The 14,264-nt window shown below is 47.2% G+C and overlaps 1 protein-coding gene across 1 annotated transcript in view; it reads right to left on the bottom strand.

Annotated features, from left to right (window-relative positions):
- SCML2 (Scm polycomb group protein like 2) overlaps window positions 1–14,264 on the bottom strand; it is a 749,380-nt gene that overhangs the window by 154,827 nt on the left and 580,289 nt on the right. The window contains exon 14 of the mRNA XM_086934268.1: window positions 9,037–9,318. Within this exon, the coding sequence (XP_086790394.1) occupies window positions 9,037–9,318 (282 nt within the window). The remainder of the gene's footprint in view (window positions 1–9,036; window positions 9,319–14,264) is intronic.

The following is a 14,264-nucleotide window of genomic DNA, read 5'->3' on the forward strand; positions in this document are numbered from 1 at the left end:
CTCAATCGTGAAAGCCTGGATCTCACTTACTCTGCGAGCCGATGTCAGGGCCAAGAGAAGAGCCACTTTCCAGGAAAGAAACTTAAGGTCAGACTTATGCACAGGTTCAAAAGGGGCTTTCATGAGGGATGACAAAACTAGATTCAAATGCCAGGTCGGAGGCGGTGGCCGGACTGGAGGAAAGACCCTGAATAAACCCTTCAGGAATTGCTTGACAATCCTTGCTGACCATAGGGAAGGGCCTGACGATGAACGTCGGAATCTAGAGATGGCTGCCAGATGGACTTTTATCGAAGATGGAGCCAATCCCGACTTCGCCAGTGAGAGTATGTAAGGCAAGAGCTTGTGTGGAGAAGAAGTATACGGGTGTAAACCTTCCTTCTGGCACCAAACACAGAATCTCTTCCATTTGGCTCGATAGGTCTTGTTGGTACTAGGGGCTCGAGCCTGAGCCAGAATGTCTCTACATTCCCTGGAGAGATCTAAACCCTGGAACTCTCTGAACTCAGGAGCCACGCTGTCAATCGCAGTGACTTCAAGTCCGGATGTAGAACCTGACCGTGAGACATTGTTAGCAAAGTTGGAACAGGATGTAGGAGAACTGGCTGGTCCTGGGAGAGGAGAAGAAGCTCCGAGTACCAAACTTGTCTGGGCCATGCTGGAGCGATCAGAATCATCCTGCACGGTTCCACCTTGAGTTTGCTGATCAACTTCGGAATCAGTGGGATGGGAGGAAAGGCGTAAACAAAGGCGCCTGACCAGGCAATCAAAAGCGCATTCCCCAAGGATTCCCGATGGTGAACCCTGCTTGCGAAGGACAGGCATTTGGCGTTCTGGGGAGTCGCAAACAGGTCGATGGATGGTGTTCCCCATCGAGCAAAGAGTTCCTCCAGAACGGTCTGATCCAGTTCCCACTCGTGAGAGACTGTCCTCTGACGACTCAAAGCGTCCGCCTTGACATTGAGTGTCCCCGCTAGATGTTCCGCTGAGAGGGAGACGTTGTTCTGTATCAACCAATTCCATAGCGTTTGGGCTTCCTTGGAGAGGGTGGAGGATCTTGTGCCACCCTGTTTGTTTATGTAGTGCATGGCTGTAGTGTTGTCCGTACGAACCAGCACTGCACTGTTTTGAATCCTCGGAAGAAAAGCTTGAAGAGCCAAGCGGATAGCGAGAAGTTCCAGGAGGTTGATATGGAACTTGCGTTGCACTGGACTCCAGTGACCGCTGACCTTTAGCTCCTGGAGGACCGCTCCCCATCCTTCCATGGAAGCATCCGTTGTTACAATCAGGGGAGATGGTGGAAGGAGGAACGATAAGCCCTTGGAAAGATTGTCTTTTTTCAGCCACCAGCTGCCTGCTTTTCTCATCTCCTTGGTAACGACAACCTTGTCGTCGAAGGATCCTGTGACTTGCCGCCACTGTCTGTCCAGTTGCTCTTGTAGTGGACGCATCCTGAGCCTGCAGTGCGGAACTAAAGGAATGCAAGATGAAATCGATCCGAGAAGTGATTTGTACTTGCGAACTGTCAGCGTCTTTCGAGATTGGAGAAGACGAGCTGAACACATTAGTTTGGTCTGGCGTTCCTCCGATGGAAGGGCTAAGCAACTGTCCGTGTTCAGGATGGCCCCTAGGAACTTTGCTGATCTGGATGGGCATAGAACCGATTTCTCCCTGTTGAGTCGGAGACCTAGTCGTTCGAACAGATCTTTGCATGTCCGGACAGCACTGGACGCTTCTTGCACAGATGGAGCTTTCAGCAGCCAATCGTCCAGGTATGGAAACACTTGAATAGCTTGTTTCCTGAGAAAAGCTGCCACCGGAGCTAGAACCTTTGTGAAGATCCGTGGGGCGGACCGGAGACCAAATGGCAGTACCTTGAATTGAAAGTGACTCTTGCCCACTGTAAATCGCAGATATTGCCTGTGAGCTGGATGAATAGGAACGTGGAAGTAGGCGTCCTCCAAATCCAGGGTCGCCATACAATCCCCCGGATTGAGCAGACGAAGGATGTCCTGAAGAGTGACCATCCTGAAGGACAATTTCACGAGATAAGTGTTGAGCTGCCGTAGATCTAAAATTGGACGCCACTTGTCCTTTGTCTTCCGAACCAGGAAGAACCTGGAATAGAACCCTTTCCCCTTCTGCGAAAGGGGTACAGGCTCTACCGCCCCCTTGGTGAAAAGTTGGTGGGCTTCGAGATGAAGGAGCCTGAGATGTTTTGGAGGGAAGGCATCCGGCGCTCTTGTTGGAGGAAGGTCTTGAAACTCCAATGTGTGTCCTTCTCTGACAATCTGGAGGACCCACTGATCCGATGTAATAATCATCCAGTTGTGTAGGCAATGGGAAATCCTGCCCCCCACAGATGTGAATGAGGGAACAGGAACAGTGGAAAGAGCCACCTGGCCGCTATTGTTTCCTGGTGTTGTCTCTCCTCTGCTGCCCTTGACGCCCTTTAGGCTGCTGGCGAGAGAAAGAACCCCTTTGAGAGTATTGTGTCTTATACGTCTGGCTGGACTGAGATCCAGAAGAGTAGCGATTTTGATTTCCTCCACGATAAGAAGAAAAACCTCTACCTCTAGCTCCCCTGAAAGGCACCTTACGATACTGCAATGTACCCAAAGACTTAGCTGTATCCGTGTCCTTTTTGATGCCTTGCAGGGCCTCATCGACGTGCTTGCCAAACAGCATCTCACCGTCGTATGGTAGATCCAAGATCTTATTCTGCACCTCCTGCCTGAACCATGTGGCCTTTAACCACCCTTGGCGTCGCAGAACCGCCGAGCCGGCCAGTGCTCGGAATGCGGTGGTCGCAATATCCATTGCCACATCAATGACCTCCGAAGAGGCCCGTTCCCCTTCGAGCAAAATCTTCTTCACCTCCTCCTTAGACGAATCCTGCAGTTCGTCTACAAATGGAGCAAGGTCGCACCACATTTGCCGATCATAGCGTCCCAGAATCGCTAAAGCATTGGCTGCCCTAACCAGGAGACTGGCCATAGCTGAAAACCTCTTGCCCACATTGTCTAGGCGCCTGCCCTCCTTATCCGGCGGTGTAGTCATCGGCGTAGAAGGATTCTTGGATTTGCTCTGGGCCGCCTGCGAAATGACTGAATCCGGTTTCGGTTGGCCAAGTAAACATGCCGGACTGCCATCCGGTGCCTTGTACTTCTTTTCTAGTCTCGGAAGCACTGGGAGGACTGTGGCCGGATTATGCATAGCCTTCAAGCCCTCAGACCAGACATGCTCAATAATTGGAATGGATCTCACTGACTTTCTGACTGGTTCTTTAAAGTCATATAAAAAGCAATCCGATTGAACTGTGGTCACTGGGAGACCAAATCTTTTGGATGCCCTGTCCATTAGGTTGTGAAATCCTCCAACGTCCGCTGGAGGCGAAGTAATATTATCCGGGTCGGTGTTGTCCGGATCTATAGGGTCAGCAGTATTCCATTGCGCCTGTTGATCCTGATCAGGATCCGCTTGCTGGTCTGCATCTGAAGATGCAGCGTCATCATCATCAGTATCTTGTACCTGTACCACCTCTTGAGGGCGCACATCCAGCGCAGTGGTACGCTCTCTTGGGGGCAAAGAATGGTCTGCCACAGGACGTAATGTTTGAGGCGGAGGTGTCTGGGGGCGCACTTGTTGGGCTTCTGGAGGCGCCGGGAAACGTTGCTTGTAATCCCGCAACATAAGTTGTAAATCCGCCACTAAAGTGGATGGTATTGCCACCATACCTTCAGGTAACTGACGCATAGGCTGTTGTGGAGGCACGTGCCTGGTAGCAGTGCGTTCCTCCTCATAATAATTCTCTGGAGCATAGTGCTGTCGTCCCATCTGCTCCTCCTCAGAGCTAAATTCCTGCACCTTAACCTGGAGGTCAGAAGGGCTATAGGCCTGCCCAAATTCACTGAAAGTCTCTTCCTCAGAGTCATCTTCCAATAGAAGGCTAGGAGGTAATTTCTGAACCTGGCGAGGAGACGTCATCTCTGGCGTGATCTGTGTCCTTTTCCGCGAAAAAACATGTTTTCCCGAAATTTCCATCGTTGACGAGGTAGTCGTCGACGAGGCCGTCGTCGACGAGGCCGTCGTCGACGGGAAGGTCTTCTGAGTCTGTGTCGACAGTGGAAGTGTAGACGTAGATACTGTCTTCGTCGCCGAGGATAGCGTCGTCGACGAGGTGAAGCTCATCGTCGACGATGGTGGTATCGTCGACGGGACCGTCGACGAGCTCGTCGTCATCAACATGGCAACCGGCGTCGTCGTCGAAGTCGTTCTCGTCGACGACACCGCCGTCGACGGCAGCTTTGCAGACATTGTCGTCGACGTGGAGATGGTCACCCTCGTCGACGACGAGCAGGATTCCGGAGCCTTGAAAACAGTCGACGGTGTAGGCGTCGACACAGCCGTCGTCGACGAGCTCGTCGACGAGGCAACCCTGGTAGAGCTGTCTTTTTTAACACTCGTAGACGACGTACCTGGGAGCTTAGTCGTCGACGATTTCTGCTTCTTGTCTGAAGCGACCTCTTGAGCCGGGGTTGAAGGTTTCTTGACCCCACGATCTTTCTCTGAGGAAGGTGAAGAGACTGTAGAAGCCTTTCTCACCTTTTTTGAGGCCTGTTGTTCCTCAGGCTTACCCTGCCTCTCCTTTTCACCTCGGTGAGGAGATTTTTGGGCAGCCGGCCTGTCAGACCTGTCAGAGGTCACCGGTAAGGCCTTGTGACGGGACTCGTCTGAAGCAGAAAGGGGGGACCTACCCCTTTTCAGAGACCTTCTGGATGACACCATAGACGAGGAGCCCTCACTGTCCGAAGAGATAATGTCTTTCCGGTCCTTCATCTTCTGAAGCCATGTGAGGAGACGTCCTTCCCTGTCCCTCAAGGTCTTGGCTGAGAAGGATCTGCAAATCGGACAGCCTGTTGGTTTATGGTCCGGATACAAACAGTAGATACAATCCTCATGTTTGTCCTCGACAAACAACCTCTTTTTAGAGCAGGTGGCACAGGCTCTAAAAAGGGCTTTCCTCTCCGACATGCTGAGAAAAAATCCAAGTAGTTGAAGAAATAACTGAAGAAAACTGAGCAGAGCTCAATGGAGACTCCCTTGCACAACGTGCGGTAGAAAATCTGAGGCTCTGAGCTTCTCTCAGGAAGGTTCTATGGGGTGAGGCTGCTCTGATTGGCTACTGCAGAAATTTGGTCTCTTTTACAAAGAGAGGTGGATAAGCTACAAAATGAGATGAGGCCTAGGCCTATTTTTCACTTTGTGCTTACTACTATGGTTTTTTACTATTTACTGAGGCTCCCATTCCGACGACGGGGAATGATACAAAGCATGTGAATCTATGAAAGTTCCAATACTGGGGCAATCATGTTTTCTTTCAAAAAGCGTGTAAAAACAAATCCTTATTACACTCTAGACATCATAAACAAGGTTTTGCCACGTTTGGGATTAGCTATCAATTGTCCCTCTCCCATCTATAATGGACTGCCCACTGTGGGGTGATACCCGCTGTAGTAGACTAACTATTTACATCGCGTGTTAGGTCTGGTAGTATAAATCCAAAGTCACCGCATGTTACCTAACGTGACTCAATAGTTAGTAAATATTAAATAAAAATATTTACCGTATTCTTAAGTATTTATGAAATTTCACAAGTCGAAATAATCACTCTTCTCCGTACTCCAAATAATGGTTTCTAAGACCCTGTAATTCAAAACAGTCCAAGGACCTCAATAGTAAATATCTACAATATCAATAACCAATAGTCTACACTATCCAGGGTTAATATGTCCACTTACCCTGTTTCTTTTAAAGAAGTATCCATAAGACAGGAGTCTTTCTATATTTTCAATCTATTCAGTTTACCAGTGATCTGAAATAAAGATGACCTTGAAGTCAATAGGTATATGAGTGAGAGCTCGGGTCTGAAACTGAAGTCCAAATGGACGCCTCAATTGACATCAGGGAATGTTTTGGATGTTTTTTACAAATCATGTAATTTGGAGATTGACAAATTGATTGATAAGAATAGAATGATCAAACAGTATATTAAGAATGATAATTTGTCTGTGGGAGAAAGACAGGCACTAAATGTACTCATGAATGACAAAAGTGTGGTTATCCGCATGGCGGACAAATGAGACTCAAAGCTGTGGAACTGGGCTTGAATAATGACCACGAACTCCAATACTATTTGGGGGACGAATGACATGAAGTGATTTGTTTTTGTTAATATTCTACTGTAATTTATTAATGTGTGAATTTCTTTTTCGCTGATCTACTTGCATTCAAATTAGGGATGGAGACTACTATATGACGCTCCACTAATATGTGCTCCATGAGATTTGTACTACATGCATTACTTGATGCTCTTTGATATGTAAAAGGACGGTGCATACTGAATGTTTTAGGGATATGTGATATTGATGATGTCGTATTTTGTCACCTAAACTCCAACTTTCTACTCTCTATCTGCTACTATGCCATGGAATGTCTGAGACGGTGGGATCACTACAGACCCGGGACACTGGTCTACTAGGATGTGTATATACTTAGAAACCACTCATATTTTGGAATTATATCTAATGAATGGGATATGCACTGGAAGCAATGAGCTTGCAGGAGTCTAAATGGGTACTGATTAGATAAGTGGGTCCACTTTTGGATATACTTGCCACTACAAGATGGCACTCATAAATTAAAATTGGACATTGATATGAAATCTAACTTCTCTTTAGTTTTAGATGCAATATTTACCCCAAATTACTTATAAAATATTGGAATTGAATGCTGAAAGGAGCGTATATTCAGAAGTCAGAACGGGTATAGGACTTTAAATAGATCTAGGTGCCGATACAATTCACCATTACAAGATGGCGCCGGCAATTTTGACTAAATTACGACATTAGTCAGAGAGTATGTGTAAATAACTGTGTTCCTTCAATATATCGGAATTGTTTCCATTTGAGGATAATATTTCCCTTTAGTGTTAGAAACCGAGGAGCTTGTGTGTACGTTCGTTTTAAAACGTTACTTCAGCCACACGAGATGAGTAATTTGGGTATGGACCGACTAGGAATATTAAGCGGTCAATATAGGTTGTTACAACTCAAATATCCCGCCAGATGTAGTACGCTTTCATAGAATGAGAGACAATGATATTCGGACCTCATAATACGAGAGTTAGGGATATTCAGACCCACTTGCCTATTACAAGATGGCGCCTAACACCAGAAAGTATAAAATGCCATTCCAATATGGCGCTGGTGCTGAACGTCGGCTGGGACGCGTTCGTGGATAGACGAACACGGATTGGAACCAAGGTAGGCATTACTGTATTAGGAATTAAAACTAGACAGAGATAAATGAATAATGGAATGAGTGGATTTACTCAGTCTACTACAGCGGGTATCACCCCACAGTGGGCAGTCCATTATAGATGGGAGAGGGACAATTGATCGCTTATCCCAAACGTGGCAAAACCTTGTTTATGATGTCTAGAGTGTAATAAGGCTTTGTTTTTACACGCTTTTTGAAAGAAAACATGAATCCTTGTACATAAACTGGTGGTAGTTTTTCTGAGGACGTGCACGTATCGGGTGTATGAATCCTTTGGGACTTTCCTGCCGGGTTCTTTCTTTCTGTTCATCACGGGACTAGAAATTAGTATACATTATACAGTGCTATATGTGATGAATTACAGAGTTGTTTATTTGTGTTTGTATTATGATTTCAGCCCTGAGGAAGTCGTTGTGTAGATAGTATACGAGACGAAACACGTGTTGGCTGAATAAATGACATCTGTAAATGGAATGTGGAGAAGCTTTATTTGAAGAGAAGTAAAAATAAAGACTTATGATTTGAAGAACTTTTCTGATACAATTTTTGGGATTACCCACCTGGAACTGCTTTGGATACATTGGAAAGACTTTTGCAAATTGTGCCATCATTTTATTGTTTTATAAATTGTGAGTGCTCAGGAAAATCAATGTGTTAGTAGACCTACTTGTAGGTTGTGTGGGGTGTTGGTAACCACACCCTTCCTTTGAGCACCAAAACGTAGATTTGAGAACCTCACTTACCCTTACTTGCAGAGCGCCACCTTACCTGGGTTACCAAGTGTTCTTCATATATGCAAATCAGTCTTGACCCTGTGCCTTATGGGAACAGTCCAGTATGAACTGCCAAGCCATGTCTTTCCTGGACCAGAAACAAGCATCCTGAGACCGGTTTCGGACTAACAGCCCTCATCAGCCAGGCTAGATTGAATTCAGTGGCAAAGTGAGCAAGGGACCCGAGTCTGGGCATTCCCTGAAATACTTAGGGCGAACAAAGAAAACACAAGGAGATGATGGACAGAGCGCTGAAACTTTTCAGACACTCACCCCCAGCACAGATCTGGGCTGAATCCATCATCACTCTTTAGCTCACTTTGCCACCCCAGTTTAGACACAGCTATATGCAAATCCGTATTGACCCTGTGCCTCATGGGAGCAGTCAAGCCCGAACTGCCAAGCCATGTCTTCCCTGGACCGGAAGCAAACAATGTTTGAATCTAAATATTTAATGTGGTGGCTTGAAATACTACCTACGGATGATGCACAATCATTAGTAACGCAGAATACATGCCTTAAGTGGTCAGGCTTGGGACCAATTTGGTTCCAAGCCAGGGGCAGATTGATCTTTCTTATTTTGTGACAGTGTACCCCAGAGAGCAAGAGCTTGATCAGAACAGGTCCCAGTACCCACTTATATAATGTACAGCTTTTGAAAATTGCAGCAACTCCGTGAGGTGCTTTCAAGATTTAGCAAGAAGTAAAACGTCATCTGGCACAGAGTAGAAAGGTCATTTAGAAGTGCTTGGACAAGCTGATTCTAACAAGTAGATGAAATAAGATGTGGGCAGTGAGGGGACTATTGATGTACACATACTGCCAGCAACCAAGAACAAGGTTAAAAGGAGGGAGAGCGGGATCAAATAAAAAAAAAAAAACACAAGATTTGATTTGATGTGTGCTTTGCCCAAAAGCATACCTTCAATTCTCCTTTGCATGCGGTTTCTGTTCACTTCGTAGTAATTGCTGCTGCCAGCAGAGCCAGAGGACAGTCTGTGTAGAATAGGGGCTGAGTTTGAGGTAGCAGTGGCTGGCTGAACGGAGCCTCTATAATATGTAGCAGTTCCTGAGGTACGGTATTCATTAGAATTTCGACAGGTAGGGCTGGATGGCTTTACTGAATTGAGTGTGGATTCCATAGATTCCTCTCCAAACCGCTGTTCTTTGGAATTTATATTTTCTTCAGTATGCACTGTTTGAGCTATTTATATAAATAAAGTAAAGCACAAACAGGGTTGTTAGCAAGCTTGAAATTCCAGTGTGGTCTGCTTCACTTATCGGCGCAATCAATTTGAACCTATTAAGTATAACGCATACTACATTAGGGCAAGTCAAGAAAAGGGGGCGGAAAGGTTTGAGAGTTGACAAAACAGACATACTAAGCCATGGTTTAGTAACATATACCTAAATATAGCATATTAAAACATTGTAAAGCATGTGTTTTTAGGTGTATACATTTTTAATATGTTAATATTTATTAGGGAATAGCTTCATAAGTAAAAGTTTAACGGAGTTTTAAGCGTTACTGTTTACAGCACAAACCTTTTTTCATTAACAAAATACACAATTTGCACAGTGACTACCAAGTCAACTCTAATTCTACAAAATGTATAATGTTTTATTAAATTATGAGCAAAATCAGACAGAGTATTGTTAAGCAACTAGTAAGTCTAATAAAAAATGCACTACAGTGAACAGATACCAATGATTTAAATCACCATGAAAGGGATGATTTGCTTTATTATAAGTTAGCTGTAAACAATATTGAGAAAGTGAAACCCCGTATTAAGCAGACTATTCCTTTCAATGATTTCTAAACATTACAAAAGTGCACAGTGCCAACGATGGCACCTAAGAAAGCGAGTCACTACGATGAAGTCAGGTGTGACTTTGACATGTTGAGAGTGCCCCCCCCCCCCGATGTCAGGTGGCTCGCTTTTGTCTGTGGTGCATCTAGGAGCATTTGTCATAGGGCTTAGAACACATAGTGTGTGGTCTGTAACGGTCACATTCATCTGCCTGTGCGACATAGTTTAAAACTGGTCATCTGTGGGAGTTACAAAAAATAATCTGTATGGGTTCAAAAAAGCTTTGGTAAAGTACAGAAATTGATAGGAGTGGAGCTGTGGATCTGTGTCGAATGCACGGAAAAAGAGGAAGCAAGGTCAGCATGAAAGGATGATGTCTAAATACAACCGACAGAGTCAACAAAGAGGGTACCAGCACGCAGGGGGAATTGTAGAAACTTACCAGTTCTAGTCGAAAATTGGGGAGATCAACAAAGTAAGGGAATTGCAGTTGTAAGTATTCTTCAGAAGGGCAAGTTACTTACCTTCGGTAACGCATTATCTGGTAGAGACGGTCTAGCTGCAGATTCCTTACCTTTGAATTTCCCAGGTGTCAGGCTGGATTCAGAAACTTTTGCTGAGCAATAACCCTTGCGAGCGCCGTCAGGTGTCTCCTTTCTGCTCCACGTGGCGGCGGTTATGATGTTGTGGTCAACTATGTAGGTGCCGTCTAGGCATGTGGACGTATGTACTTTTTGTTTTTTCTCCCACCAGAGGCACAGAGCCACAAAGTAACTGACGTAATCGTATGCAAAACTAGGGTCCTGAAAAGGAGAGTAACCCTAGCCCAACAAAATCAGTCCGCAAAGCGGGAAGGCATGGCTGTTAAGGAATCTGCAGCTAGAAAGAGACTCTACCAGATAATGTGTTTAAGAAGGTAAGTAACCTGTTCATCTGATAGAGACTTCTAGCTGCAGATTCCTTACCTTTGAATTAGATACCCAATCCATACCATCCAGTCGTGGATTGCGGACCAACACTTTACATGAGGAAGTCCTACAGGACCAAACGGGCAAATAGCCTATTCCTGCGGACCAGACTGTCCAGGCAGTAGTGCTTGGCAAATGTGTGCAAAGATGCCGATGTTGCTGCCTGACCGATGTCGAGGACTGGGACACCAGACCCAAGGCCATAGTCGCAGCCTTTGCCCTGGTGGAATGGGCCCTTAATCCCTCAAGGGGCTGCATCTTAGCCAGAGCATAGCAGATCGTAAAGCAGAGAACGACCTGTTGAGAGTTGGCCCTTTTCTGCACTGCACATCCCTTCTTAGCTCCCATGTACCCCACAAAGAGATAGTCATCCACCCGGAACTATCTAGTGCGGTCAAGGTAGAAAGACAAAGCTCTATTTGAATCCAGACTGTGGAGGCGCTCCTCTTCCTTAGAAGGATGCAGGGGTGCAAAGAAGGTGGGCAGCGTGATGGATTGACCCAGATGGAATGGGGTCACAACCTTTGGCAAAAATGAAGCACAAGTGCGAAGCATCACTTTGTCTGGAAAACATCATGTAAGGCGGCGTACAAAAAAGCGCCTGCGACTCACTCACCTTCCAGGAAGATGTTATCTCCACCAGAAAGGCTGTCTTGATGGTAAGCAGCCAGAGGGGACAGTTGTGTAAAGGCTCGAAGGGAGCACGCATAAGATAAGTGGGAATCAAATTCAGATCCCACTGCGCCATAAGAAGGGCCTAGGTGGAAACACGTGAACCAGCCTTTTAAGACACCTATTTAAAATCGGAGACCTAAAGAGAGAGTGTTGGTTTGGCAGCCGCTAAAGAGCAGAAAGATAACCATTGAGAGTTCCCAAAGCAGAGCCCTGTTGGGCAAGTGGTAAAATAAATAGAAGAACAGTGCAAAGAGAAGCAGAAAGAGGGTCGACAGACCTTTCTATACAGTATGCACAAGTAACTTACCTTCGGTAACGATATATCTGTAAGAAACAGTAGTTAGTATTAGATTCCTTACATTAGATGTAAATGTAAGTCAGTCATCGGCGTCGTTGGCGCTGGGATGACGTCGCCGGAGTACTTAGACACCGCGCTCGCGTGCTGACGTCAGTTCTTATACACAGCTTTTCCGCGCCAGAAACGCAGAGCCATGATAAAAACCCAACACTGGTGCCATGAAACTAGGGCCCTGAAAGGAGATGACCTGAACCCTAGATATCGGTTCGCAGATCGGGGAGGATGGGTGGGGCGGTAAGAAATCTAATACTAACTACTGTTTCTTACAGATATATCGTTACCGAAGGTAAGTAACTTGTGCATCTGAAAGACACAGGTTAGTATTAGATTCCTTACCTTAGAATAGATACCGCAGCAATAACAACCCCGGTGGTGGGTCTGCGATCCAATGATCACACCAGAAAATCCTGGAGAACGAAACGGCCAAAAAAGCCATCTCTCCGGACTTGGCTGTCCAGGCAGTAGTGTCTTGCAAATGTGTGCAGCGAGGCCCACGTAGCTGCCTGACAGATGTCCTGCAAGGGGACTCCCCGACCCAGGGCAGTAGTAGCCGCCGTGGCCAGAGTGGAATGGGCACGTAGCCCCACAGGAGGCTCCTTTTTAGCCAGTGAATAACAAGCCTTGATGCATAAGATGACCCATCGGGAAATGGTCCGTTTGTGCACCGCCCGTCCCTTCTGAGCGCCCACGTAACCAACAAAGAGTTGGTCATCAACCCGGAACTGGCATGTGGGATTCAGATAGAACGAGAGCGCACGTTTTGGGTCCAGATGGTGGAGCCTCTCTTTGGAGGGATGCGGAGGCGGAAAGAAGGTGGGCAAGGTAATAGACTGCCCGATGTGGAAGGCTGTGACTACCTTGGGCAGGAAAGAGGGTCGCGTCCGCAACACAACTTTGTCCGGATGGACAGAAAGGAAAGGAGGTTGTGAAGAAAGGGCTTGAAGCTCACTCACTCTCCTGGCAGAGTTGATGGCAACCAGGAATGCAGTCTTAAGGGTAAGAAGACTAAGAGGACAGTTATGAAGTGGCTCAAAGGGAGCGCACATCAGATAAGTCAAAACAAGGTTCAAGTCCCACTGAGGAATCACGAAAGGAACAGGGGGTAGAGTGAAGCCCTTCAAGAACCTATTTACAACTGGGGACTTGAACAAAGAGGGATGATCAGGGAGCCTTAAGAAGGCGGAAATGGCAGAGAGGTAGCCCTTGATAGTGCCCAGAGCAGAGCCCTGCTGGGCAAGAGAAAGAAGAAAGAGGAAAACCTCAGAAAGAGAGGCAGAGAGTGGATCCACAGCCTTTGCTGTGCACCATGCCGCAAATTTGTTCCACCTGCAGGTGTATACCGATTTTGGGGAGGGATGCCTGGCTGCCAGAATAACATCACAGACTTCAGAAGGCAAGTCAAATGGCCTCAACTGTCGCCGCTCAATCTCCACGCATGGAGGTGGAAGCTGGACAGGTTTGGGTGGAGGACCGTCCCCTGCTGCTGTGACAGAAGGTCCTCCTGAAGAGGCAGACGAATCGGGGGATCGAAAGACATGCTGAGTATCTCGGGATACCAGTATCTTCATGCCCAGTCTGGAGCCACAAGGATGACTTGGGCCCGGTCGCGTCTGATCTTCTTCAGCACTCTGGGCAGAAGTGGTATAGGCGGAAAGGCGTGAAACAGACCGCAACTCCACTCACGACGAGAAGCATCTCCGAGCGAGTGCCGCCTTGGAAATTCCAACGGGCAGAACTGATGACATTGCGCATTCTCTTTTGTGGTGAATAGATCTAACCAAGGCTCTCCCCACTGCTGAAAGAGACCTTGCGCCACGTCCGAGTTCAGATGCCATTCGTGATCCATCTTGCACAGACGGCTGAGTTCGTCCACCCTGGCGTTCAGGGAACCTGCCAGGTGTTGAACCACCAGGATCACGCCCTGATGTTCCAGCCACTGCCAGAGGCGCAGAGCCTCCTTGCATTGGGTCCACGACCCCACCCTGTTTGTTGGAGTACCCCATGGCGGTGGTGTTGTCCGTGAACACCGGCACTACACTCCCCCGGACAGAGGGGAGGAATGCCTTCAGTGCAAGCTGGATCGCCCGCAGCTCCAGAAGGTGGATGTGGAGCCAGGACTCCGCCAGAGACCAGAGGTCTCTGATCTCCGCACTCTCCCTTGTGGCCCCCCAGCCCTGGAGGGACGCGTCCGTCACAACTACATGCTCCGGCTGGGGTAGGGAGAGGGATCTGCTGCTGACCCAATCGTGGTCCGTGATGCAACTGTCTTGCAGTGCTTTCCGAGATCAAGACATGGTCGGACAAGTTGCCCTGATGCTGATCCCACTGAAACTTCAGG

Source organism: Lissotriton vulgaris, chromosome 8 (genome assembly GCF_964263255.1).
Source record: "Lissotriton vulgaris chromosome 8, aLisVul1.2, whole genome shotgun sequence".
Lineage (NCBI taxonomy): Eukaryota > Metazoa > Chordata > Amphibia > Caudata > Salamandridae > Lissotriton > Lissotriton vulgaris.